Below are 27,538 nucleotides of genomic sequence, written 5' to 3' on the forward strand. Positions count from 1 at the left end.
TGTAATTCATGAGATAAAGCCAACATTGAAATAGACCTGTTTAATGAAATTTTCCCCTATTCCAGTACATTGGAGCTTCCTGTCACGTTCAAAATAGAAAATGCAGAAGTCAAATCAGCAGTGAATGATGGCATTATGAACCTGTGACATGTGTTAAACAGAGAATGATAAGAAGTCATTTACTTAAACTGGTGGTTTGGTAGGAATGAAAAAAGAAGGCTTTAAGCAGTTCAAGTGACTCCTCATAATAATGCATGAAGAGGACATTATTGCCTGGTCCTATGAGATAATATGAATGTATTGACAGAACATTTGACATCATGCAAAAATCCTTATCGCAGGTGGAAAACACACAAAATTGTTTTCATGCAAAAATTATTTATTTCTTCACTGCTTTGATGATCCTTTTAAAAGGTTCTGTAGCAAATAACAAAACTAGGAATGAAGCAGCTGCTACCATGGACCTGATATTTGCACTACACATGTTTTTGGTGGGGTTACTTGTGAAGAGCTCGGGCCTGGCTCCATAGTCTCAAAACCAATTAATGGGTGGAATACATGAAGTGCTCCCAGAGTGCATCATCTGTTTAATCTGACAGGAATCCCATCTGGGCTAGCTAAGATTGCTCTGCATCATGAACCAACATGCAGCAAGTAGGAACAACTGGAAACCTTGTCTAAAAAAACCCCAAACCAACAAAAAAAACCCTGAAACAGCAAAACACAACATGCACTCCTGCTTTGAACTGTGTTAATGTAGACGCAGACATGATTTTATATTAATATACACAGGAAATCAGTTTTACCTATAACAACAAAAATCAGAGTGTTCATATTGCCCTTTGCACATCAGTACCTTTTTTAAACAGGGTAAGTATTTTCTTGGTATGGTTTTGATATGTAGTTTACAATTTGCTTTTTATGATCAGCCCACCATCCAGAAACAGCCCCAGATTTGGTGCTCTGTGATGCAAATTTGGTGCTCTGTGATGTTTGTCATACTTCAATACACTGAATCAAGCTGTGCAGAGGATGATGCAAGATTTGCAACCCTGAGGCCCCTGGAAGTCTGAACCACAGATAACCCAGTCTCAGTCCTCAGGTGATTCCTGGGCCACACTTTCAGAATATGTGGGTTTAAAAGTGCAACTGAAATTAGGCACATTGAACAGTCAGCTTCAAATAGCAGCTTCCACATGATGAACCAAATTACATGATTGCACATAATGAGACCACTGCTAAATTTACCAAGCTTTATAGGCGACTGAGCAGGAAAATCTGATGTAACAACAGCAACAAGCAAATGAGAATACTTTATATTTTATCATATTAAGAAAATTACTTTTGCAACACAAGTGAAGGGCAATGTTATTATGGGTTCATATCTTCAAACATCAGCACTGTGTTTTCACTTAATTTAATTTGACCTTAGAACAAGTTAAAAAACATATGGAACAGTAGTTTTAATTTACCTGCTGGTTTCTTTGTATTGCAAGTTTTAAGGTGATTAAGCAAATGTGAGATTTTGTGTCATATTCTCTGAGATGCAAACCTCTACTAAAACTGTTCACAGTGTTGATAGCTGCTTGGGGCCTCCCAGGGCACTGCTTTATGGTGCATTGATGCACAGTTTTTCTTTTTAATCAGGTGCAGTTATAGCCCTAACACTTCTTGAGAAATGGCAAGGATCATAAACTAAAAGCTATGCCTAGCAGCATGGGCTGAGCAACATCTTTCTGCAAACAACCCTGAATTTCTACCCAGTGTTTCATTTTAGCTTTGCTGAATTCAAGAGCAGAACTGTCAATAACACCCTTTGTACTGTTGTTTTATGAAACGGTATAAATTTAATGCATGTATGAAGAGAGATTTAAACTGACAGTTTCTTTTGGGAAGAAGTCTAAATGAGCTTGCAGTGAAACCATCTGAGCAGTACATAATCCTGATGTATGGTTTTCATGGGGAAGTAAAGGCATCTGAAGTTTAACGCTGTGTACATTAAACTTTTTCCTCAGTCCTTTCATTAAGCACCAAAAGCCTTTTAAAATTGTCTCAAAATCAAAGCAGCACAGCAAAACCTGGGCTTGAGGAACAGCCTGAGCAAAGGAATCCCTCAGTGTGATTCCTGCACCCGAAATGGATTCAAGTATTGCTAGAACCATGAGGCTAAGTCCCCTTCAGATCAGAGTATTTCATACTCAAATCATCTTGCAGAGCACCAAAGCTGCCATGGCTGTGCCAGTAAGCCCCAGGTGTAAATAACTTCCTACAGCAAATGGAAGGTAGGAAACAGCCTGGTTCCAAAAAAGAGGAGCCACTCCATAATACACAGAGCAATATTATTTTTGACCCCAAACTTCTGTATCACAAGCAGTTAACTGAAGTCATCCCATCACCAAGAGCAAAACTAAAGGCATTCTAAATATTCCTCTACAGCACCTTCCATAAGCACCACCATTCAAGACATAATTGATTTATAGACTAAAAGCAAAAGCTTTTTAAAACCAAAATGAGTACTGTGACTATGAATTGAAGGCAGATGAGGAAAACTGCACATCTTTTGTCTGTTATCCTGCCTCTTATTAATATTCTTAGTGGGACTTTTAAACTGTTTTGGCTTTTTTTTTTTTTTTTTGTTCTTTTAGCTATATTACAACCATAAGGTTTAATGTGTTTTCCCATTCAAATGGGAAGATTTTAAAATGGATAAGGACACATTTATCACCAATTTTCTTAAAATGAGTTAATTGCATTTTAGGCCATTTAAAAATGCATCTCAAAATGTATGAATTTTATGCCATTTCAAAAAATATCACATGCAAAAAGCACTCAGTGCCAATGTTCCCATCTCCATGATTCACCTCACTCATTTGAATCTAAAGAGATTTAATAGATCACAATTTTATCAGCCTTGTTGCCTTCCTCTCAGCTCTTTCCAATTGTCTGTGTTCTTAAAGTGGGCCACTCACAATAAATGCAACAAATCACAAAAAAATCTATGCCTTAGATATTCAAAATCTGAACTGAATTGCACAAAGCCTGGGGAATCCTATTGAAAACAGGCCTGTATCCCAAAGCTCTGGAATGCTGCCATTGGCCATGAGATGATCAATGGGCTTGGATTTGAGGACACTGCCTTCATTCCACATCAGCACTCCAGGCTGGGCATGGACTGCCTGGGCTTTCTTCTCACATGCAGGTCACAGCTGCACTCAATCCATCACTGCCCAGATTTACAGAAATACATCAGAAGTCCAGGAAAGATGGAACAAGACTATTTAAAAGGGCATGACAGGACAAGGGGGAAGGGCTTCAAGGTGAAAGAGAGTAAACCTGGGAATAGGGGAGACCCCACACAAACTTTATGAGCAAGGACTTTGGTCTACCAGACCAAATATAAAGAAAAAAACCATTTTTTTCTACCAAGAAGAAAAAAAAGTATACAATGATTGGTTCCCTTACAACACAGAGCAAGCTTCTATGGACAGAATAAATTTTGGCATACAAAGTCTCACCTCTCTTCCTGGCAAAAAAAAAAAAAAAAAAAAGTCAAACTGTTATTTTTTCCTCCCCTAACAGACTCCAAATTTTATTAAGCTTAATGATAATTCCTGGCTTTATTTTTCACCTACACATTTTGAAATGGTTGTTTTTATTCTACAGAAAATTGATTTATGAATGACTTACAATGTGAGGGAGGAAGAGAGACTGCTCTTCTAAGAACTGAATAAATGCAGAACTGTGACATAACGTGCTTATAATGTCTTTTTTGTATTGTCTTTGGGCCAATTTAGTACTGTGGCTCCAAAGATACTGTCAAAAGAAATGTGAAGAATTCAGTCATGCAGTTCATAATTGCTGACGTTGTTCCTACTTAATTACAAGTGCTTCTACTGGAAAAAAGATGTCAGGTGATTAAGAGTCATCCATTGTCCAAGTATATCTGCAAAGGGTTTAAGTAGGGATCCTCTCTTGTGAGGTTCTCATAGGAAAAGTACCTAAAGCATCTCTGGTAAATTATCAGATGTAAAAATCTAAATTGATTTTTGCTATCTAATTAATGTGTCAGTCTGAAAGTCACACTTTAGTGTAAGTCTGAGCATCTTTTGGTTGTCATTTGACCAATTTTACACCTGAAAATTTTCCCAAATAATTTAAAAAAAATTATTTAACTTGTGATTCTTGGCAGAACAGTGAATATTATCAACTTCCCTTTCCTGTTTTAGTCTGAATCTCTGACAGGTTTTAGAACAGGATCTGCAAGGACTTCAGAAACAATTGTGTTCCTGCAATTTTTTTCCCCCATCTTCTTTTAAAATTTATTAGACTTCACATAAATTATTTACTATTCTACTGGTTGTCTGCAGTGAAGACAGCTGGAAAAACTGATAAAATGGAATTTCAATGTTTCTTTGCTTTTGAGTGAAATTCCAGTATCTATTACACACACCAAGAACTGCCTAAAAAGAAACAGGCTACAGAGTAGCCCAGGAGCTTTTTCATAAACCTGGCAGCAGACACATTTCTGCAGAAGAAACATGAAACCTTCATTCAAAACAGCTCCCAGCCTTTGGAACCATCCCAAAGGAAAGCTGAGTGCATTTGGGGAGCTTCATATGTAGAATCATATTGTCCCCCCTATCTTGTAGATGCCTACACTTGAATTAGCTGTGCCACTTCACTCTTAGTGAGGATCAAATCAGTTCAAGGGACATTCAAAAAAAATTCCTCTGGTTTTCACTTCCCAAGGAGGCATTTTTGGGCTATTAAAGCCAGTTGAAGACTGCAATAATATAATTATTGACACAGCACCCAAGCAGGGTCAGATTTGAGCCATTTTGATTTGCACAGATGAGGCGTACCAAAATGAGTTGGTTTCTTTTCCCTTGGTTGCTTCAGAGATTAAAATCAGAACTGGTTAGAGAGCTCTTTATCCCTCCTCTTTTCATATTTTGTCATGTTATTGCACACAAGATTGAGCCACAAAACAGATGTGACAAAATTGCCAAGCTGCATTTCAGTGTCACAGGCCAAAACAAAACCTACAGTAAGAAAAAACCCCCATCATCCAAGTACAACTTTCACAGCAGCATATAAATTTTATGCACACTCCAAAAAGCACATATGGGATCTTCTGAAACAAAATTCTGTACCTGCCACAACGTGGCTTTCTCCTGTAACTTATGACATGTTTTGGTCATTCCTGTAGAGTGCTTTGATACATACACAACATTTCCTAGTGCATGGAAATGCCATATTCAAAAGGATATTTAAGTCTTTTTTTTATTTTCACTGAGGCTCTCTTTTGTTGCAGATTTTCTGTTGTTTTTCTCAGTTGATATAAAACAACTGCTATCAGTTTATTTAAATAACTGTCCTGAATTTTCTTTCCCTGCATAAATCTTTCCATTTCATTTTATTTACTAAAGAAAAAGGAGACATGGATACACCAAACCAGTTCTTTCCAGTGCCTCACTGCAGCTGTATGCAGAAGGCATACTAATTTTCACAGACTATGAAAAGTGGTTGGTTTTTTTCACAAAACCTCCTGTTCCTATGAGTCTCCATTTTCAGAGAACAGACAGGGAGTGCACAGAGATATCCAAAAGCTATTTTGTGGAAACTCTGTACTTTTCAGTGAGGTTTTTAACTTGCCTTCCTCTGGAAATTAGGTTTACACAATTACATGTCCCATCCTCAGCCCCAACAAATCCTGAGCCTGTTGGACCATTTCATCCTGCCTTAGCTGAGTGCTAGCCTGCTCCAAGTTAATATGTTCCAAGCAATTTAGAGAAAATTGCTGGCAAGGTACAGGAGAGAGACTGTTTTGGGTCCATCACTAAAGGGAAGTGAAGGAATAACTCAATTCTCATAATTACAAGAGGCACAGGCCTGGCAGGCAGTATTATATGTTAGGTTTGAACAAAACCTAATATCTTTTCTTTGCCCAGCCAGAAAAAGTTATGGATGTTAAAAGAACTTGAAGGCAAACTTGCAGGTGTGGGGAGGAGAAGGGAGGTAAGAAAGAGAATAGGTGACATAGGGGAAACCTGATTCCTTTGAAGAGTTTTAGGCAAGGTGTAGAAGGGATCTGGAGGGATCACTTCTGTGCATGGGGTGTAAAATACAAAATCAGGGTGTGTAAAGTACACACAAAAAGTGTGTGAATTATAGAGACGTGGGACAGAGACAAAAAAATCAAAACTCTGTGTTAAATCAGTGGAAGGACATCAGCAGAATGTTCACTGATGCACTCACTTTGGGAACTGCATTGTGAAGAGCAGCTTGTCTGAACACTTATCTGAACACTTATCTGAAGCAGATTAGGGAATTAAGAATAGATCTAACATAGCTTGGAAATTATATATGTGGAGAATTGTTTTTAATCAGCATATTCCCATGTGAAAAATGGAGGGGTTTTTATGTGAAGATGCAAATGAAGTGACCAAGAGGGCAGATCTAACCACTTCCTGCATATTTTTAATTCTTCCAGGAAGGGGCCCAAACCCCCTATGCACCAAAAGTCATATGTTTTGCATACTAATGTTTAGAATGACTTCTCATTAAAGTATACTCTGAGTAAACAATCAGTGTAGTCATTTTGAAAGACTTCAGCCCTGTCTGTGAGCTAACAAATGGATATTCTTTGCAGAGATAAGTGTGGAGATTTACAGGCCAGAAAGAAAACTAGTGAATTGCATTATGATAAGACTGGGAGATTAATTCCATTTTAAATTAAGAAAATTAAGGATCTCTGGCTAGTTGTTCCTCTAAGCATGAAACAAACCTACTAATTTTTAATGGCAATATAGAGGGGAGATAGCAATGATAGCATACAGAGAGTGCAGCACCCCAGGTAAATAATCCAAAAATTACACAAAGTGTGGATGAACCACAAGAACAGAACATAATCAAACCATTTTCACACAGTGTGGTAATGAGAGGATGCTTGGATAGTCCAGCCCAAATCCAAATCTGTACTTCAAATAAGCATTTATAAGGACACAGAAACAAGTAAAATTTAAACTAAGTAGTAACTTTTGTAGTCCTTGTGTAGTTATGTAAAACTCTACCCCAATATAAACAGTCAGGATGGAGAAGGTAACTTGTCACAGGAGATATATGGGGAGCTGAGAAAGGAAACAAGTGGAAAAGGCAGCCTGGAACGAGGGTGACATAAGGTCCAGGGCCCTAGGGGCAGAGTGAAAGCTGTGCCTGTCCTTGGATGAGTGTGTGTTTGAACATAACAAGGTGAATCCAAAGCTTTCACCTCAAAACCAGGAGCCTACAGCAAAGTGCCCTGCTCACCCCACAGCCTCCCTCAGGTGCCCTTGGCCAAGACTCAAAGACAGGATATATTTGTGAGTACAAAAAAACCCCAAACCAACTATTCTACTCCACTTTACCTAGGGCTGAAGAAGATGTAGCAGGCAGGCATAGAAAAATATTCTGTAATGAGAATCTTTCAAACTGAAGAACAAACAGATGAAGGTAAAATTGTCTCTAAAGCCATTAAAAAGGACAAAATGCTCACAGGTAAGAGGTTTTTCAAAGCCTGCTGTACCCACAGAAGTCATGCCATGCTCATTTTTAACAAATTCTAAGTAATAACTTGCAAGGAAGAGAAGCAGAAGCAATCATTATTTTGTTGCTCAGGAAACTAATATGTTTTGTAGTGGGAATTAAGATGCTAAAAGTATGTTGCATTTATATAAAGACTGGAGGCTCCCAGCAGCTCCCAGCTGGACGTGGGTGTGGTGCTGACCAGGAATGTTTGAGTGTTCCCTTGTGTAACATGTCCTGTTCTGGGGATTTTTGGCACTACTGTCAATTGTTTTGCTCACATCTCCTGCATCTGTGCCACTCAAGTCACAGAGAACCACTGAAAACCCACAGGCCCTGCAGAAGAAACTTCCATTGCTGAGTAATAGAAGCTTAAAAATGCTGAATTATTACTATAGTTTTTCTTAATATCCAATTCAAAAACACAGTTTAAAGAAATTAATAAAATATAATAAATTAAATATCTGGGATAAGAGACAGCTATTCAACAAAAAGTGATATTTACAACTACCAGGGATGAAAAACTGATGGCAGATGTGGGTTGAAGGAAAATTTTATGTAACAAAAAATTAAAATAATGATAATCTATATAACACCAAAATACCACAGAAAGCAAGAAACCCTTGTGTTTGTAAAGCCTAGAATGCAATAGTCTCTGCAAGGATACTTACCCATTTGACACCCTATATTCCAGAACTCTTGAGGATTATAATTTGAAGATTTCATTCTTGATCCCTTGGGGTAAATTCTTGTAATAAATCTTGTAGTATGTGCAATGAACTGGCTAGCTGATGAACAGAAGGATAAAATCTTGGTAAGAAAACCTTTGCTATTAAAGAGGTCCTATTTGAATAAAGAATAAAAATGCAGTCATTGGATCCAGCAATTGTTTTACACAATATTATATCAATGTATTCTATTTTATCATTTATACATGGACCACTCTGAGCTATGCCTAAAATCTTATTTTGAAACCTTAATATTTTCCATGTATTCGAATCTGACAGTATTTCTGTATATAGTACAGACTTTTGTAAGTTAATTAACAAAAAATCATTCCTTCACTGGAATATTCTGTTTCTTCACCTTTTTACAGGGTGATTATATGATTTCTACACTAAAGCCCACTGTGTTCTCATGGGAAACTAAGACACAGAGGAGGAGACTGCACAAAAGTTTTCTCATTCTACAGTAGCTCAAAATGAAAAAAAAAATAATTTCTAGATGAAATTGGCTTGTTAGGAGATTTAAATAAAATTACTAAATAATATTGAGACCAGGGAAGAGCACACTTTTAAAAGCCACTGAAATGATTCTTATGTAAGCCTCAGAAGTTGTTAACTATTCATGAACATTGTTTTTCCTTCTGCTGGCTGTGTTCCCTCCTTTCTCATATGCAGGCATAGACTACACAGATGTGGGAAGCTCCAGATGACTTCTATCTGCACAATTTTTAGTTATTCAGCAAAAATCTACATTTCCAGGCGCATCTCTCTGATCTATTCCATTCTCCTCTCATCATTTTTTGTTTGTTTAGGGGTTTTGTTTGGTTGATTTTGGTTGGGTTTGTTGTTTGGGGGTGGTTTCTTTGAAGGGGGTGGGGTTTATAGAACTACTTAGAGGAACAGAGAGGACTAGAGGATGAGGAACAGAGAGGACTCTCTATGGATGGCTGGAAAATCCTACTTTTTGTGGCTGTTCAGCATCATTCACCTCAGCAGGCACTGAAGCGCCTCCACAAAGTGGGTGGGTGGCAGCAGGGCTGGCCCCGAGTGGATGGGCATGTGGCAGGCGTCATTGTCATTGTCATTGTCATTGTCACAGCCGGTGATCCCTGCTCTCCACACCGCCCAGAGCAGCTGCAGTTAAACACCAGAGGCTGCACTGTGCTGCCTCCACCAAATGGAGATGCTCCAGCCCAGAATGAGTTTGGAATAACCCAGCCTGGCTGGGAGGAAAGGTGTGCTCCAGTGGAGCAAACTGTCTGCTCTAGGCTTTTTCCATTCCTTTAACGAGGGCTCTTATCTGCAGCTCTCACCAAAGCCAGGGCACTGCCAAGCCAACTCCACTTTCTCAGCCCAGATTTTGGGAAGGATGGGAGGGGGAGGAGTGAAATTTATTCCACACTTTTTCAAGTACTGGCTGAAAACTCCTAAATCATTTGATGCAGAAAACAATGAATCAAAAGGCAGACATTCATTTTGTAGACTGTGTTAATATTTGTTCTTATAAAAATACACAGAATTAAAACAAAGTTGAATTTCAATTTTCCCCACGAAACCAACAGAAATTTAAAAAAAAATGCTATGCAAAGGACATTTCTAAAACAGTATTATACAAAGAACCAAATAAAATCAGACAGCAGTTGTTTCATAAAATTTTAACCCTTCCAATGCCTAAGCAGTGAACCATAGCAACAATGTAAATTTAAACTAATTAACTCAAAAGAAATTACCTGAAACTCTTGCAAGTTTTCGTGCTTGAGACTCTCCAATGGAATTATTTTCCCAGACCATCTGATGCTGCAGGGAATGCTCAAAGCTCACAAACTTCTGAGATTTGGTATAAACCACAAGGTCTGACAATGCAAGGGCAATCTTTGCCTTCCGCACCTAATAATTATCGGATGAATAATGGAATTAAAAAAAGTCACAATAATGCATATTTCATTATTATTACTATTAATAATTCACAGAAAAAAACACTTTTGGATGCATAAAGCATGAGAAAATATGCCACAGTTAATGAATTTAATAAATATGACCTTTAACAGTGAGATTTGATCTACTGAGAGATAATTGAGGTTATTTTATCCATGTTCATCAGAGTAATCATAGGATGAGTGGAGAGATGCTTCCCAGCAGAATGTTCTTCTGCATAGCTTTACAGTTTTCCAGCTTCAAAAACATCATTTTTCATGGCTTTAACATTACTCCTTGAAAATATACCTCCAACTTTCTATTTATAAATATATGAAGTACTAGAAAAGACCAGCAGCATAAACTTCTCTATAAAATGTAGAATAACAGGAAAATATTACACTGTGCCAAGCAAATTAGTTAAAGGCATATTATTCCTCTAAGCATTGCTCTGAAATCAGGAAAACTTTTCTTCTTAAGGTCGAAAATTCTCTCACCAAAATCTTAATTTAGTCTTGCTCCATTACCAAAACAAGCAAAACTGACTGAAATTTTACCAGGGTCTTCTCTCTTACAGTGACTACATGACCACTTCATTTTCCATAGCACAACTTGTGAGCTAATTGGGGGCAGTAGCCAGCAGAGAGCTGCTGATGCTAATCATGTTTACATTCCATTAAAGCTTCTGAGGGCAAATTCTCATCTGACAAAATAATAGAGATTGCCTCCTCATGGCTCTTAAACTATGCAAAGTTCAAGAGCATTAATTATTCTGGGGCTGTGTCCCACGAGGAGCAATAGGAGTCTACTGCCATGGAAATCCTGGAAAAGGCAACTCTCAGGAGGCAGGCAAGGCCAGCAGCATCACTGGGGCATCTTCTGCAGGTTCAAATGCTCTCCCACCCTCCCAAAAGTGGGATATCAAGACAAATACTTCAACAGAGTGGGACCCTGGAAACCACTTTCACTTCTGCCTGTGAAACATGAGCAGATACTTTTTGTTGCTGCTGTTTAAGAGAATGTGGAATACATTCTCATCTGTAACGTGGTCTTACCCATAAACTTGAAAACTTTTGCCTAGAAAGTTGGCATTTCCTTTTCAAAGAAGATTCCATCCTTAGACTTTTTCCTTGCCGTCTCTCCATGTCAGATGGAATGAGAAAGAAGCAAAAACTTTCACCATCAAATTATACAAAAAGAAAGAGACATTGCCTCTCAGCAAGAACGCTGGGCCCTGAGGAGCCTTGCCAGTTTAGCCTCATTCAGGTAATCAGAGCATGATGTGCAAGAGTGACTGGATGCTTCAGGTGCTGCCTGACATCTTAAAAAAGTTGAGCAAAGGAGTTTCAACCCTGATAAAGCAACAGATTTTCCTTGGTAGAGAATTACACTTGGTTAAAAAAATGAGTTCAGTTTGACTTTCGAAAAGGAGATTACACCCAATTTTTACACTTCTTTCAGAAATAGTGCTTGATGTTAAATCTCTACATGGCAAATGTAAAAAATACCTCTTCAATTCCAGATGCTGAAAAAGGTTTCACCCCATGCACCCAGTTTAATGTAAAAAATCACAGGACAGAAGAAAATAGGGGAATCTTTCTATCTTAAAAATAGACTGGTAGACTTGGGGAAGAAATAGTTAAGTCTGCCTGTTGTCATCAGGAGCTGCTATAAATGTTCTCTATACATAGCTCCAGGGGACCATGGCACCAACAAAACACTTGGGTAACTTCATCTTAAATCTACTGTGGTACTGAGCGCCTGGGACAAGCACAGAGAGAGGAAAATGGGGTTGAAGGGCAAGATGGGAGCACAGTGAGGGGTTGCTTTTTAGCTGGATATAAAATGTGGTCCAGTCTGACTTTTCTTATAAGAATAGGAAAACTCTGAAACCTTCAGCTAAAACATGTAATTTCCAAATGCACTGATCTTAGAAATTTTAAAATTTTCCTTTTAAATTTAGTATCTTTTTTAAGATAATACAGTCCTTCTTAAAAAAAAAAATCTATGTATTCTCTATAGTCAATGGAAGCAAAAGATACCTTGGTTTTTTTTTGAGGTGGAGGTGAAGGTCTACGATCTGATTTTCTTTTGGAAGGACTCCTGGATCTAACAGGTGATTCGTCTTCTGTGTAATCATCATCAGACTGAACGTCAGAGTCAGACACTTCCTCTGCCTCACCCACATAGTCCTCCTCCATCCTGAGCATGCTTTGCTCAAGTGTTCCAACTTTTTTATTTTTTATCAGAACTTTGAATTTTAATGCCTGGAGAAAAGAGGTTTAACAATAGTAACTAGAATTGTGTAGGGTTTTCATCTCTTGATATTACTTAACTCATCTTCAAAGTTGTTTATTAAGTATAATGAAGTGAGCTTATAAAATGAAGCAAAATAGATATGAGTGAGGCAGAAGCCAAAGCCAAATAAACCAAACAGAATCTGGGGATCAAATTAGATATGAGTGAGGCAGAAGCCAAAGCCAAATGAACCAAACAGAATCTGGGGACCAAAGTACACAACAGAATATGACTATCTAACCCCATGACAGGAAAAAAGGCTCTCCACCACAGGCACACAGATGCTGAAACTATGGAAAGATAAAGGTAGAAAGTTAAATAAGAGCCAAAGGGGATAGCCAGGCAAGATGTAGAAGGTATATTTTTCTACTATGCCTAAATGTCCTTATATATATATATATATATATACACACACACTTAAAGACATGTCTAATGTTAATTTGGAATGTTTTGATCTATCATTGAGGCTGCAGGAAATTTGTTGTTTGATTTTTTGTGCATATCTCTCTTGTGTACCAAATTAAAAGTTTTTTTGTACCTTGTGACCCTTATGCTGATCTTACCTGGTCAGGGAAACAAAGTTTGGTGATTTTGCTAAAGCAGTTTCTCTATTTATAAATGGACACGTAATGTATCAACCTCCATAATATATAATGTAAAGGGGGAAATCATCTCTGAATTATATTGATTCTAATGACATGGCTTTCATCTATGCAACAGCATTTTTTGAGTATATATTTCACTTTGATTACAAAATTATATTAATAATAAAGCTGGTATTATGTAGCAGACATTCAACTCTATATCTGGACACAGGAACTACCAGTGAGTAACAGGGCTTACTATGGCTCTTGAATAAAGTGATCCTCAAAACTATTTCTTAAATTTCCTATGCCCTAGTGCAAAGGGAGATTACACAGCTGGGAGTGTGGCAGGAACAGGGAACAAATCATTTCACAATAAATGAAAGGGAACTGAAATGCTGTGATTTCTGGTATCCATTAGGTAAATATGAAAGGTGTGGATGATGAAAACATATAAACCCAAAGATCTACCATGGAAACCAGAGCCACAGGCAAGGACAGAGACATTCCATCCATTTCCATTGTAGCTCCACTGCTCATGATGCCTTTATCACTGCAGATCTCTGGCTGGTAGTTTGCAATGAGACAGCCCATGCCCAGTATCTATCAAGCCAAGCTGCTGGAAGGTTTGATCAGTCTCTTTGCACTGTAACTCAAAATAAGGATGCCCTTTAACATTTCCTTCATTTCTTCTTGGTGCACTCTTTTTTTTTTTCTTCTTGTGATATTTTTAGAAGAATTTTAATATTATTAAAGCTACCCATATTTTTTAAGAGTTCTGAATTTTCCTTTGTGTGTTCACATTTCCCAATATTTAAAAGAAATTCTATCCACTTTTGATCTTGTATTTTGTTATTCACAGGAAGACTTAGGTCTACAAATAAAATTTAAAAAAAAGACCTGCTGTACAGGGGAATAAAAAAACTTTCTATGGTTATATTACTGCCTCCTATATGCAAACATCTTTAAATAAAAAAAGAGCATAGAATGAGTGCGTGTAGTTATATAAAAATGGGTCATGACGTTTTAAGTCAGTCTCTAAAATCCTGTTTACAAGCTGTTAGCAAAAATGTAAACACCCTGAGGTAGGAGGAGTTTTTGAGGAGGAGGTTTTTTTGTTTTGTTTCCTACAAAGATAACATTTTAAAATCATGGCTCTTTTTAGAAACAGTAAGAAAAATACTCCAGCAATATGAAAATTTGCTATTTTTTGGCCAAAAGCAAATTGCAGTAATAGTTACCCTAAATAATTGAATGTGAAACACAGAGTGAAAAAATGACATGCCAAGGATTTTGTCTGAACTTCAAACATCTTCAAAAACTTACAACAAATGTATGGTTACAAAATCAGTGACTGTGAAATCTGAGTTCTTTAATTGATAATCAGCACTGCTAAGCATGTGACACCTTTTTCTCTACAAGTCCAGGTCTTCCAAGAGAGCTGAAAAGCCTTTTAATGAGCTGAAACTCTGAGCATTCACTAAAACTTCTCCTTTCTAGTTTTATTATGAAAGGCAAAATATGTTAAAAATACATTTGCTGTTTACTTCTATATAAACTGTAAGCATACTAAAAAATTTAAATGTGTAAAACATCATAGGTCTTCCCTAGAGCATAGTGGGACTTCAAGGCTGGCATAAGGAAAAGCCTCAAAGTACAATCAAGTGGAACAAATATTTACATAATTAAATGAACAAAAGTTTTTTCTTGTACATTCTGGTTAATGTGATGTACAACACAAATCAGCTGAAGCAATGGCAAGTTTCCAAGACAAAAATCACAAGCACTTTGGCTCAAGCAAACCCACCTATTGATCACTGTGGTTATGTAATGTAAAAATTCACTCCCCAAAAATGTAAGGAATAAACCCTGGATTTGAGATATAAGTAAAAAAAAAAAAAATAGCTTCTCCAGTTTAAATGTAGCTTGTTGTTCTCCTTTCTCCTCTCATGACCAGCTGTAGGTGCTTAGTGAGAGGAATATCAAATCCTGAAAATCTTGCTAAATAACAAGGTGAAAAATCTCTTCTGACTTTTACATAATATTCTATTTCAAGAATTGTGTTGGTGCCTTAAATACTGATATAGGGTGAAGATGCAACACCTCCTGTGAAGTCTAACACAGGGAAAGGTTTTGAGACAATGACAAGATTTGTTAAGTACAACTGTTAAAAAAACCCTGACACCAGCTATCTTTACCAATTCAAGAGAATCACACTTAGTGAAGTGTGAATGGATGCCTTTGTGGCAGCCTTATAAATCACAATTATCAAGATACTTTAAATCAATACTACCAGCAATGTCTGAGCTCTGGGCAAATAGATATTAATTATATCAGGAGCAGCATTTTAGCTACCTCATAACAAGTTTTCATACAACACATTTAGCCAATGAGAAGCACCCTACCCTGAAAATTCCACTTCTGTATTGTGCTCTGTAGTAAACTTCAGGCAAGTGTAGTCCCAGGCTAAACAGCTGTGCTACAGCTGAGATGATATTCTACACAGGCAGCTAAATCTCTGGATGGATTGGAAAGATATCCAAAGGATGATTGTGGAGAAATGTGGTTGCAGGTTGGCCAGGATATTAAAACACTGTGCTCAGAGTCCTCATGGCACAGATTCCTTAGCAAAGCTCAGTGTTCCAAGAAGTGTCAAACAAACAACCTGATTTTTATACACCATATAAACCATCGACCCAAGACCCACCTGGGTGGTGATATAAAATATGGCAATGTCTTGCTTTTAGTTGCCTCCTGAAGTTGCTTTACACTACAGGGAACCTATTAACAACAGCTAATGGCTGTCACATGTTTACCACATTTCTGGGAAAACCATGTTCCCTCAAGAAGAGTGCAATGCCTAAAAATACTGAAGGAATTAGATGAACCTTCTGTAAGTACTCAGTACAGCCTAGAGATTCCAGAAATTTTATGAGAAAAAATACTGATTTTTTTTTATTTTTGAGGTCATCACCAAGACATACCACATTTTCATATCTTTCTTCTTATTTTTGTAAAGAATAGATACCATAGATTGATTGAAAGGCAAAGGAGTGATTAGAAATGTTTTGACTTGCTAAGAAGCAAAGACATTTCTGATGCAAAACTTGGTCAAGACATTTGCATATTTGTAATTGCCAAAATAAATAGGAATTCCTCTCATAACTGAAGCAACAGAATTAGATATGCTAAAGCAGGCTTGATCTTGAATTTCTCAGTGAAAACACTCACTGTTTAGAGAAAGCTCCTTTGTATACTGAGTAGATAAATGTGAAGAAAAGTGGGAAGAATGAGTCCTGGTTAATGGGGTTAGCTGGTTTTCCCCATAATAGCAGAATTTAAAATGTCCATAGCCCATAAAATTGTACTGGAGACCTTCTATTGATCTTTCTCAAGGAGATCATTAAATAGATCCTTTTATTTGGACACCACAGGTTTAACAACCATAGGAAGCCTTGGCAATCCTGGCCAGAAATGCTTGTGAACCACCACAATACAGTAATTGATCTTGCAGCTGTGTGGTAAACATTAAAGACAACTTGTAAAATCACAGTAGCTGCCACTTCCCATTCAGTTAATCACACATCAATTCCAACTTTGTGACAGGAAACCTGCAAATAATAAAAGTTCCCTAACTATCTGATATATCTATCCTGTCAGCAGTGTAAGGCAGTACAATGCACCACAATGCAAAATAATTGAGGAACAAATCTTCATCAAAGCAGTGTGCTTATATTCTTTTCTGTGGTCCTTTGGATGCCTACATGTTTCTTTCACTTGCTGTCAAATTTCATAGAGAGGAAGGACACAGCAGGGTAAGTAAAACCTTATCTCTTCTAACATATATTTTAACTCAAATTTTTGATATTTTCTAAGTTCCTCTATGAATTGCTGCGTAAGACACTCCATTCCTTCACTTTCTATCAGCACACAGGAATGATGGTGCAACCAGCAGGGATGTCTGGCACCAGTCAGTAATGTCACATCTAATTTAGTGCAGGAAATTACTCAAAGGACCTGATATTCCAGTGAATATTAGAGGAAGTTCATGAAGTCTCTTTAGAAGCACCATAATGGCCAAGACTGAGGACAAAGAATTTTATCAGGTCTGTTGCATAGGGTGGCAAAAATCTGCTCTGCAAAGAGGTAGGATAGATAGGTGAAGCTTAAGGGCAGCCTCAGTTTCTCATGGGATAAGGTAGGTGTAAAAGAAAGAAACAGAGCAAAAGTCTTCTCTTTCCTCCATATGTAGAGGAAGAATTGTGTGTTGAGATGCTACAGAATGCAGGAATTGCAGGGAATTAACAATATCCATATAGTCAGCTGGAAGTGGGAATATATGACTGAGGGCAAAGAATTAAAAAACCTTTCTTCCTGAAATTTTCTGGGGTTTGTTCTTCAGATGAAGGAAGTTTTGGGAAAAGCAGAGACAAGAAGTGTCCAGTGATCCTCCACTTTTATTTTCTGGCCCTCCATGTGATTTTCACTTTGAATTACAACGGTAGGAGACCTCATTGCGAGGTGATCCAAGGAACAACCCAAGAGTGGGTTTGTTCCTCACTTTAACCTCCTTCCATACACAGAAAATCATCTCAGTGGACAAAGGTATAGCTCAAGATCTACTTAAAGAAGGAAGTAGAAGATTGACCATATAAGAGAAGAAAAAATAATTTCCATGGAAGCCTCCAAAACCTAAAAGGAACCTGTAATTGGGAAATGTTTCTCTGAAATGTTGTGAGAAACTGTGTGGTTTCCCACTTCATGTAGAGACAAGAGAACCATTTAATTCTGATTTTGAAGAACACTGAGGTGGCTTTTTCCCTAAGGTTGCTCATGCTCCATCTTGAAAAAAGTGAAGCAGTAAATTATATAGGCAACAGCCTTTTTTTCCACACTAACTGAGAATCCTTCCCACAAAGAGCATTTTAAATTCACCATTTATGATTCTGTAACATCTCCTTTGCACAGCTTAAGCAAAGCAGCCTGAAGACTAAATTCAGAATTTGGCTTTCTAAAATCATAATACATTTACCCAGGCCTTGAAAATGCACAAGGTCCTGAGCTTTAAAGATGTGATGTCACTAAACACCTTTTGAACATGGACCAAAATTTGTCCTTCAAAAAGATGCCAGCCAAAAGTCAAGCTTACTACTGAATTTACAACTTCTGTCACAGCTACATATTTCCACTGCTTGGTAAAATCCTACTGATTTTTCTAACATGCTTGATCAGAACATCTAGGAGAAATGGAGATGATCCTAATTTATGTTCGTTCTCAAGATAACAATTTATTAAATTCAAACTTTTGTAACCAGCTGAGGACAGTGGTGTTATTTAGATAATCCTTACACCTTGCACAGATGGGAAATATGTCTCACAATTCTTTAATATGTTAAAAGTTCGGGAGAATGAATCTCACCTGACAGCATTTCCATACTTATAGACCCAGCAATCCATTTTCAGGCAAAACTGACTCATGAAAACTCTAAGCTCTAGAAATATAAAGTATGAATTCCCTGTATCACAGGAACCATATGGTAAGGAACATATATCATAGACAATAATATTTTTAAGTGTGTGATTCAGTGATTCCATGTTCCCTGGTTTTGTGCTTGCTTCAGAGGATGTATGATCTTTGGACATCTCCTACACTGAATCCAGCCATGCTTTGAGAAGCTTTAAAACAAGCCCTCCTGTTTGATATAGTTTATATTTTTTCCTAATTGAAAAAACCATTTTTAAGGCTTCAAAATTATATTGCACACCATGATGTAAAAAAATATAATGCTACAATAAAAATAAAAGGTGGATAAATGTGAATACTAAATAAATTTATAACAGCAGTGTTATGGAAATGTAAGAATATGGTAATACTTTAACACATCTTCTGGACAGATTGCTTCAAAAATATCTTTCCTTGACAAATCCTTTGAAAATGACAACCTTTTGTATGTTGTTTTTCCTTATGAGAGTGCTTCCTCCCCACATTTTCATTTGCATTTTTTTTAGCTACTGTAAAACAAAGTGTAAAATATAGCTATCACTAGCAACAGTGACAAGCCTAAATAAGTATTTTCTATGCATGCAAGTATTTCTGCTACAAGAGATTTAAAAAAAAAAAAATTGTCCTTGAAAGAAAATTATGTGCAAAGACTGGAACAATGGAAATTTATTTGTTTTAGCTTGCAATAAAATTTTTAACACCCATCTAATTGCCTTTTCTGAGTTCATATCCCAGGGGTCTCAGGCCACCAGCTGAGGAGCACTGTCTTGGGGAGAAACACACTGAGAAAGAGAAGGGCTTTGCAGTGGCAGAACACCAAGAAAAAGCTTCATCATCACTGTTACTGACAAAAAAAATGCTGGTTCAGGTTTCCACTTCGATAGCATGTTTAAATTTTGGGAATTTCCTTCAGTTCAAGCAACAAAAAATAGAACAGCAGATAACAGATACAGCAACATGTGGCATCTTTCCGTGGGGCTTTTTCTGCTGTTGAAATTTTTTTGTTACTAACTAAAGTCTATTTCTGACACCAGATGTGATCCATAAATTCAGTTCCAGAGAATTAAAAACGAACTAATGAAGAGCCCCACATTTTTTTCCATTTCTTTTATAGAGAAAAATGAAAACTTATTACCTCAGGAGAAGGCAGTCTTGTCATATCTGTCTCACCTCCAAGTGGTGAAGAAAGAAGTTTGTCACCTAGAATAGTTTTCATGCAGGTTGCCATCACTTCTTGCTGTTTGGGGCTGCAGTGGTTCTCCAAAGACAGTACAAGTGGATAGGGAGATGACTGGAAACATAATTTTGGGATTTTATTATTAATAAATAAAAATAGGAATAATTGCTTTGCCAAAATATCTTACAAAAGTCCCCTTGGCAATCTGTATTTACCTTCATTTTCAAAGCATTCAGAATATAGATCAGTTGTCTCAGGTTAGTAATACAATAAAAAGCTCACATTTGTGGAAAAGAGAAAGCACAAGTGACAAAAAAAAATGCACCTTCAGAAAGCTAAAACAGAGATGGACATAGGCAGAGGTGTAAAAACAACTGCTTTGTTTTGGTTTTAAAAGATAAAATCAAATTCTAAAATTACAATTGACAACAAAACGCAGAATTAAATGTCTTTTGCTTTAGTTTATGACAGATTTTTTGGATACTTTTCAAGCTTGTTCAGAAATGATTGCTTTTGCAAAAACAAGCTATGCTTTTTTTTTTTATTTTTAATAATACCATAAACATTTCTAGGGACAGTTTACACTTTACTTATCACAGTACTCAAGCAAGGGTAATTGAGTAAAAATTAAAGGTAAGAGGTGAAAAGGGGAAATTGAGTAAAAATTAGATAATAACTCAAAAGAAATACATCCATTTAAACATATAAATATATAAAGATATAAATTAATCTCAGAAGTTGCCAGTAATACTGGTGGCTACCAAAACCATAGTCTGAAGGAAATCTTTGCTCAGGCAGGACCTAAATTGTCAATAAGGAAAACACCATTTCATTTTTTCCTGTCTTTACATTTTGTCCCATGAGCTATTGTTAAGAGAAACAAAGCTCAGCCTGCATGGACAGCTGGTACCAACCATTACCTGTTGTGATTTTATCATCCCATTGGCACTTGGGCTTGAGAAACGAAATTTGCATTAGATTTAAGCACAATCTGTTGTGTATTAGCAAGAATAGAAGAGTTATATCCAATGAGTTTTGAAAAACAGTGGGATCAAATCATGGTTTTAATTTCACTTTTAAAATCAGTGACTAATTAAATTGTATATAGAAAACAGAAAAGAAAAACCACAGCTTTGATTAACACTCAGAAGGCTAATAACACATATGTGTAAAAATCCACATAAATTTATGATCATGGATGTATAAATTCACACACATAATGCTGGCCTGATTCTGAGATTTATCTTAATAGTCATACAGCACTTCCTTTGAGCAGGAGTTTTGCCAAAAGCCTATACATAGGCCTGAGACAGTGCCAAAAATTCTCCAGATTTCAGTGCTTTTCCAGAGATGGGCAGAAGGAACATTGCCCTGTGAGTCCCCTGACCAAAAAAACCAGTAGCTGCTAACATTTATCGGGTCAACATTCAAAATAAAAAGAGAGGAAATGAAAAATAAAGTCTCAAACTGATCTATTATCTAGTATTTTGTCTATTTCATAACTTCACATGTGAGATATAAGACAGACTGATAGCAGCAGAATAAGTGACACAAAAACCTTTAAAAGATATTAAAAAGGAGGAAAAACATCAGACCCATTCTGAACTAGCTCTTCAGTTTATATTCAATCCTTGTTTAAATGATCTCAGGTGAAAATTACACCTAAGAAGCTGAGTAAGATCGCCTGAATCCTTTGCACTAAGTTTGGTGTATATTCATTATCAGGAAAAATTATTATGATTCCTTTAAAAAGTTTTTAAAATACATTAAGAACAAATAGCACAACTGCTCTGTAATAAATTTTATCAATGTCCATTGCCACAGGCTCAGTTTCATATTTTTATACCCTGGAGAATCTATAAGAGCCACATCCCTGGCTTAGTTAAAGCCACTATTCCAACTTATTTCTGCATACATATATCTATACATACCATAAATGCATACTTGTCAATCACATGAATTACAGAACGAAATGGGATTTTGCTTGTTAAAGTGTGACCATGATACACAATAGGCTCATTGTTGTGGCCATCCCAGCAGTCAATCTCCAGGCAACGACATCCTTTCAAGAGAGCACTTCAGAAGAACAAGAGAAATCATTTCACAGCCAAAAGAAAGATATCACACTTTTTAATACAAGTTGATGTATTTCTGATTATAAGCACAGTGATCAGTTACAGAAAAACCACCTCATTTTCATCATAAATAAAAGAAATCCCACAGAATTGTACATTTTTGAGACAGACATACTTTCTTGTTGTTAATTCTAGGTTTGTTATGTAATAAACATTATTATAAGAGCATTAAAGAATATGGGATTACCTGAATTATCTTCATTAAAAGACTAAAAACAAGGCTCATAGATTTCAATAAAGGAATTTAGAAATAAAGCCAAATTTCCACTTAAAATGAAAGAATAAATATTTTAAATGGTCTTTTGTGTTACTATCCCAAACTTGCTTGCAATTTTGAGAACCACTGTATTTAAAAATCCATTGCACTTAGAGAATCACGTTGCACTTGGTCTTTACATAAGTCAGTTCTCCCCACCCCACACTTCCAAGAGGGAGTGCTAAAGTTTCCCAGGCACCTTGGCTTTCCTGCTTTAATTTTAATATGTTAGTGGCATCCCTTACATTCTTGAGTTTCGAATATTTGACTTGCAACTAACTGAAACATTCCTTATGAACCGCTTTACTTAATTACCAATCTGTCTTTTACACGCTGCTTTTCACACATTAACAATATGTCAAATATGCCTCTAGCTGATTTTAACATTTTCCTCACACAAATAGTAGATAAAGAGGAAAAGAGAGGGGGCCATACCCTCTTTGCAATTACTTTCAGCAGTGCAGAATTAACATCATGGAATTTTGAATACTGTTAATAATTCAGTATTGTTTCTGATGGTTGCAAGTCACTACAGAACATTAAGAGAGCAACCAAAAAAATAAAAAGAGTTCAGGTAGATGATGGTTCCAACTGCTTTCTCTTCACTAAAACAGTACAAATAATAGGAGTTCTGGACACAGCTCTTCCTAATTCTTAATATATCCTGCCCTCAGTGTTGCCTTTATTACACAGTGTATTTCCATCTTCCTGCCATCCTGGTCCTCATCCTCCTGGAGTCACACACCCCAGAGGTTCCTGCCCTGCTGGCTGCTCAAATGCCCACGTTTTGTTGTTTTTGTTGTTTCTAAACTGCCCACATGCACTGACCACAAATGTCCTTGACACAGACATACTCCAACACACATCCCCTATATTGAACAGATTAGAGCTTGCCTAAGAATTTTACCTTTCTTTCAGGGAGTTATTTCTTTTTGCACGGTGTGTTGAGATTAAAAACTGATTTAATCATGTACTGTATACCATACTAGAGATTTCATTTGCTGCAAGGTTGACTTTCTGAGACATAAGTAAAAAAAAATAAATTGTTTCCAGACTATGAACAGATGGTTTGGCAAATATATTGAAAAGTGTGCACACAAAATAAAATACTACTCTCACATTTTCAACTTGTATCTTTGATGGCTTTGTCCCTTATTGCCAAGTAGGATTGTATGTGACTTAGTATTCATTTCAAAAAAGCCAAAAAATGTTTAAAACATTAAAAAACAATGTCTAAATACCTGGTATATCCCCATAAATGACTGGGTCCCATTAGTTGGTCAGCTATCAAGTAGGTGTTGTGAGAAGATGAAATAAAATAGTCACACAGTGGCTGGGTCATGTCTTGATAGACGCTCCTGTGCTGGCTTTTAAATATTGAACACTCATCTGAGTTCATGTACCTTATAAATCCTTCAAAGGACATCTGCCTTTTCTTCCTCACTGGGCAAAAACAAAAGGAAAAACATCTCTGTCATGAAGCCACTCTGATGGTTATATCTATGTACTTTTCTGAAATTTTTAATGGCCAATTCTGAACACTGCTGAAGGTTATACAGCACAACACTTTCCTGAAATTTTAAAGTTCATAACAAACGTATAAATAACTCAGAAATCGGATACATGTCACTCTGGAGCTGAATTGCTGTGGTTCAAACTTCTGAGAGGAAATAAATGTGTTTTGACACTTTTATTTTTCTATGGACAGCTGTAAGAAGAGTTTTCAGTAGTCCTGTTTAAATATAAAGTAAAATATTTGTTGTTTACTTTGGAAAGTAACGTGCCAGACAATGAGATAAGAGAATCTTCTTTTCTCTTTTAAGAGAACCAGAATTGTTCTCTAAAATGTCAGTCAGAAATTCTCAATATGATCTTGCAGAAACTATGACTCCTAGCACCAAATATCTTCTCCAGGGGTGGAAAAATCCAAATAAATATTGATCAAATCATGTTTAGAAATATTTGAAATAAAAATAGCGTCTTAACAAAAGAATTAACTGCCCATACAGATGAATTGCAAATCAAGCTTATTACACTACTGCATTTAAAACAAAATGAACTGATTGAGTCCATACCAGTGGTAGTCATCCCATTTGTTCTGGTTTTGACTGATTTAATGGCACACAGAGCCATTACACTGCCAGCTATTGCTCCCAATGTCATGTTTCAAATGCAGTCATTTTGCAAATGATATAATCTCAAAAGTCAGCTTTGCTTCAAAACAGTTTGAATTAATGAGGAATTTTGCCCAGTTCTTACTCTAAAATAGCTTTATTGTCAGCATAGCAGGCCAGTAGTGAACAAGCAGTAAATAATCCAAGATTATTTTATGCTAACAATAATTTAGAAGTCAATGTGTACAAACTTGAGGACTGGAAATACCTGCAGGAAAACCCCCTTTTCTGCCCTGGTAATTCTTATTCTGGCTGTAAGAATCAGAATGTACAAGTTAGAATTGATATTATCAATCTTTGAGGTGTGACAGAGTGAAATTTTTACACCTGAATGAGAATTTACAGAAAATAATTATTTCTCAATTACACAGGTCTTTGAACTAGAAAACTTGCAATGTTTTACAATGATAAAGAAAAACAGAAGGCCATCCAGACATCAAACATACATTCACCTCACCACTGTTACTCCTACCAGAATTCTCTCTGAAGTTATGCCTCCACACTTCCATTGATCAAGAATCCACAGACATCCCAGTAAAACCATTGCAACAGCTAAATAACCTTATTGTCAGGAAATTTTCCATAATTAGCAAACAGAAATTTACCCTGAAACTTCCTTGCTGTCCAGAATATGTGTTCAGTGTGGTATTATTCCTCTCCTTTTTTTCTACACTCTATCACTAATGAAAACTGCTCTCACACTTCCCTCATTCCAGTGCTTCCCACAAAAACAAATCCTTGCCAGGCCATCTTTCTGTTTCAGATTTCTGATAATTTTCATTTTTCTGCTATCCACCAGTGCTGTTAATCTTTCATAGGAGAAAACAGGAAACTGCTACTCACCTCCACCATCTTAGAAGGGTTTACATATTTATTATTTGCTCCATTTTTTTTCTAGTAACTGACAGTGTCTAGTTGCTTGGATGTTCCTTTTCTAAAACAGATATTACATTTGATCTTTTCCAGTCTTTCAATTCATCATTCATTTCCCTCCTATTTTCAAAAGTAACCTTTGACTTGTATTAGCCAAGCTTGTTACAGTCAATTTTCTAAGAACTTGGATTTGTCAACCTGTCCTCACTGACCTGATTACATCATTTAAGAAGGTCCTACCCTGTTTCATCCATATTTTTGACTGAGATCTTACTCAGATTAATAATATTACAGAGGAATTTCTTTGGTCTTTTAAGTAAGAGATTTGCAGGATGACTTCTTGCCACCCTGATGACTCTTGAAATGAGTGCCCTATTGACTTAGATTTATCCACATGCCCATTTATATTCTTCCATACTTGTAACAATTGGATTAATTTTCTACTTTCTGGATCTTTAAAAATAATTTTGAACTTTTTTCTATTTTATTTAAAACAGAATACACTCATATTTATATGATATTTACTTTATATAATTTATATTTATATAATTATAATAATTAATATAATAAATTATATTTATATAATATTTACTTTATTTAAAACAGAATACACTCATCCTGTATGCTTTGCCTATAATGAATTACATGAACTGTCTGGATTTCATTTCTGATTAATTCATGGTCTATCTATTTCTCTGAGCAATTACATGTAGAGCTAGTAGCTCTGTGTGTGTGTGTGTGTGTGTGCATTTTTTATTTCCTAACAATTCTTACCTTTACTGCATTTATTTATTAAATTAGTGAAAAATACTGGCTTTTCAAAGTCCTGCTTTTTTTCTGAATTATTTATGATGTTTTCCTGGCTGTTCTTGCCATTGACAAAAGTTAACTGTAATATTCTCAAGAGAAATTAATGTTTATGTAAATATGCTGATGAGCATAATCCCCCAAAAATGAACATCTAGCATTGTTTTGTTAGTCAATATGGACTTCAATAAAACATTCAGCTCATGTCTCCAATCAACAGACTAAAAATCTTTGTATTTTTACAGAGTTCATGACAGGCCCTTACATTTCTGAGGAATAGCCCAGTCACACTATTTTCTGACCATTTACAGACATTTTCTGCTCCTCCATTAAAGGAAATGGGAATTCATCTCCATAACTATTCCAGAGTGAAAGACTTTCATCAAGGCTTTACATTTCTTCCCCTGAGGAACCTCAGACTTTTTCTCCATTAGGACCTTTTAGCAGTAGTTAGTGTGCACACACATATCCTTTCCTTGCAGAAAGGGAAGGCAAGAAAAGATTTCTGTCTTCTTGTTGCCTCTTTCTGTTCACAAAGTTCAGTGATTTTTTTGCTGCTCTCCTCTTTCAGATAGTGTGGAATTCATTTTATTAGCAATATTATTTTATATTACTTGGGTTTCTTAGAATCTGATTTAAGAAAAAAATATTTTTCTCATTCCTCCTGTTAAGGTAAACTCCAGCTCTGTCATATATACAAATACTGTCACATCAGAGAGGAATTATGGATATAACCTGAGTATTTGAAAGACTCTGACTACATTATACATTATTTTCAGTGTTTATTACATTCTGCTTTCTTATTTACCTTGGCACTTCTTTGAAAGTATTTTTCTTCCTCTTTGGAAAGAAAAAATTGGAAACTTTCATAAGATATTTGCTACCCTGAAGGCCTGAAGGGTACCCACACTGAAGCAGAGAAAACAGGTAAGAAATCACTCTGCAGGGGCCAGAGCCTCCTGCAAGACCTGTTTTCTCCTGGAGTGGAATACAAAGAGTTGTATAGGTGTATCACCTGGTGAGAAATTTAGGTTTTAAAACATTTAGTATGTTGTGGATAAAAGCAAAATTAAAGGCCCAGGGTGTCATCCTGAATTTCTTCCTCATGCTTCTTCCTCCTTCTTCTTTATGAGTTTAGGTGGCATTTTGTAATTGGGCAGAAAAGTCTGCATTGCAGGCCCTTTGAAATCAGTTATTAAGTTAAAAAAGAAAATAATCTAAGTGTCAGCTCTTAATTGAATAGTTTAGTCTTAAAAGACCTTGTAACAAAAGATTGTTAGCCATTTTGTGCCTTCTAATGAAAAACTGCCAAACTCACAATAATAAAACTGTTTTACTAATAAAAAATAATAAACACTTGAGTCCAAACATCAGCTACCATCTCAAGTGCCTTCAATCCAGACCCCCAAAAAAACCAGCACTGGAGGGACTGAGTACAACCTGTGGCCCTTCTGGACTGAGACAGAGGCTGAGGAGTGGGGAAAAGAGCCTAAACTGAATTTAAGACTAGGAAATGGGGAGAAAGGTGT

General features: G+C 36.4%; 1 protein-coding gene across 1 annotated transcript in view; it reads right to left on the reverse strand.

The window, feature by feature from the left end:
• PLCZ1 (phospholipase C zeta 1) overlaps nt 1–27,538 on the reverse strand; it is a gene marked incomplete at both ends in the record, with an annotated part of 45,232 nt that overhangs the window by 9,653 nt on the left and 8,041 nt on the right. Inside the window, 6 exons of the mRNA XM_084205477.1 lie at nt 8,235–8,351; nt 10,019–10,175; nt 12,245–12,469; nt 19,723–19,878; nt 21,696–21,840; nt 23,397–23,598. Of these exons, the coding sequence (XP_084061603.1) occupies nt 8,235–8,351; nt 10,019–10,175; nt 12,245–12,469; nt 19,723–19,878; nt 21,696–21,840; nt 23,397–23,598 (1,002 nt within the window). The remainder of the gene's footprint in view (nt 1–8,234; nt 8,352–10,018; nt 10,176–12,244; nt 12,470–19,722; nt 19,879–21,695; nt 21,841–23,396; nt 23,599–27,538) is intronic.

Source organism: Fringilla coelebs (genome assembly GCF_963513975.1).
Source record: "Fringilla coelebs genome assembly, chromosome: 5".
Taxonomy (NCBI): domain Eukaryota; kingdom Metazoa; phylum Chordata; class Aves; order Passeriformes; family Fringillidae; genus Fringilla; species Fringilla coelebs.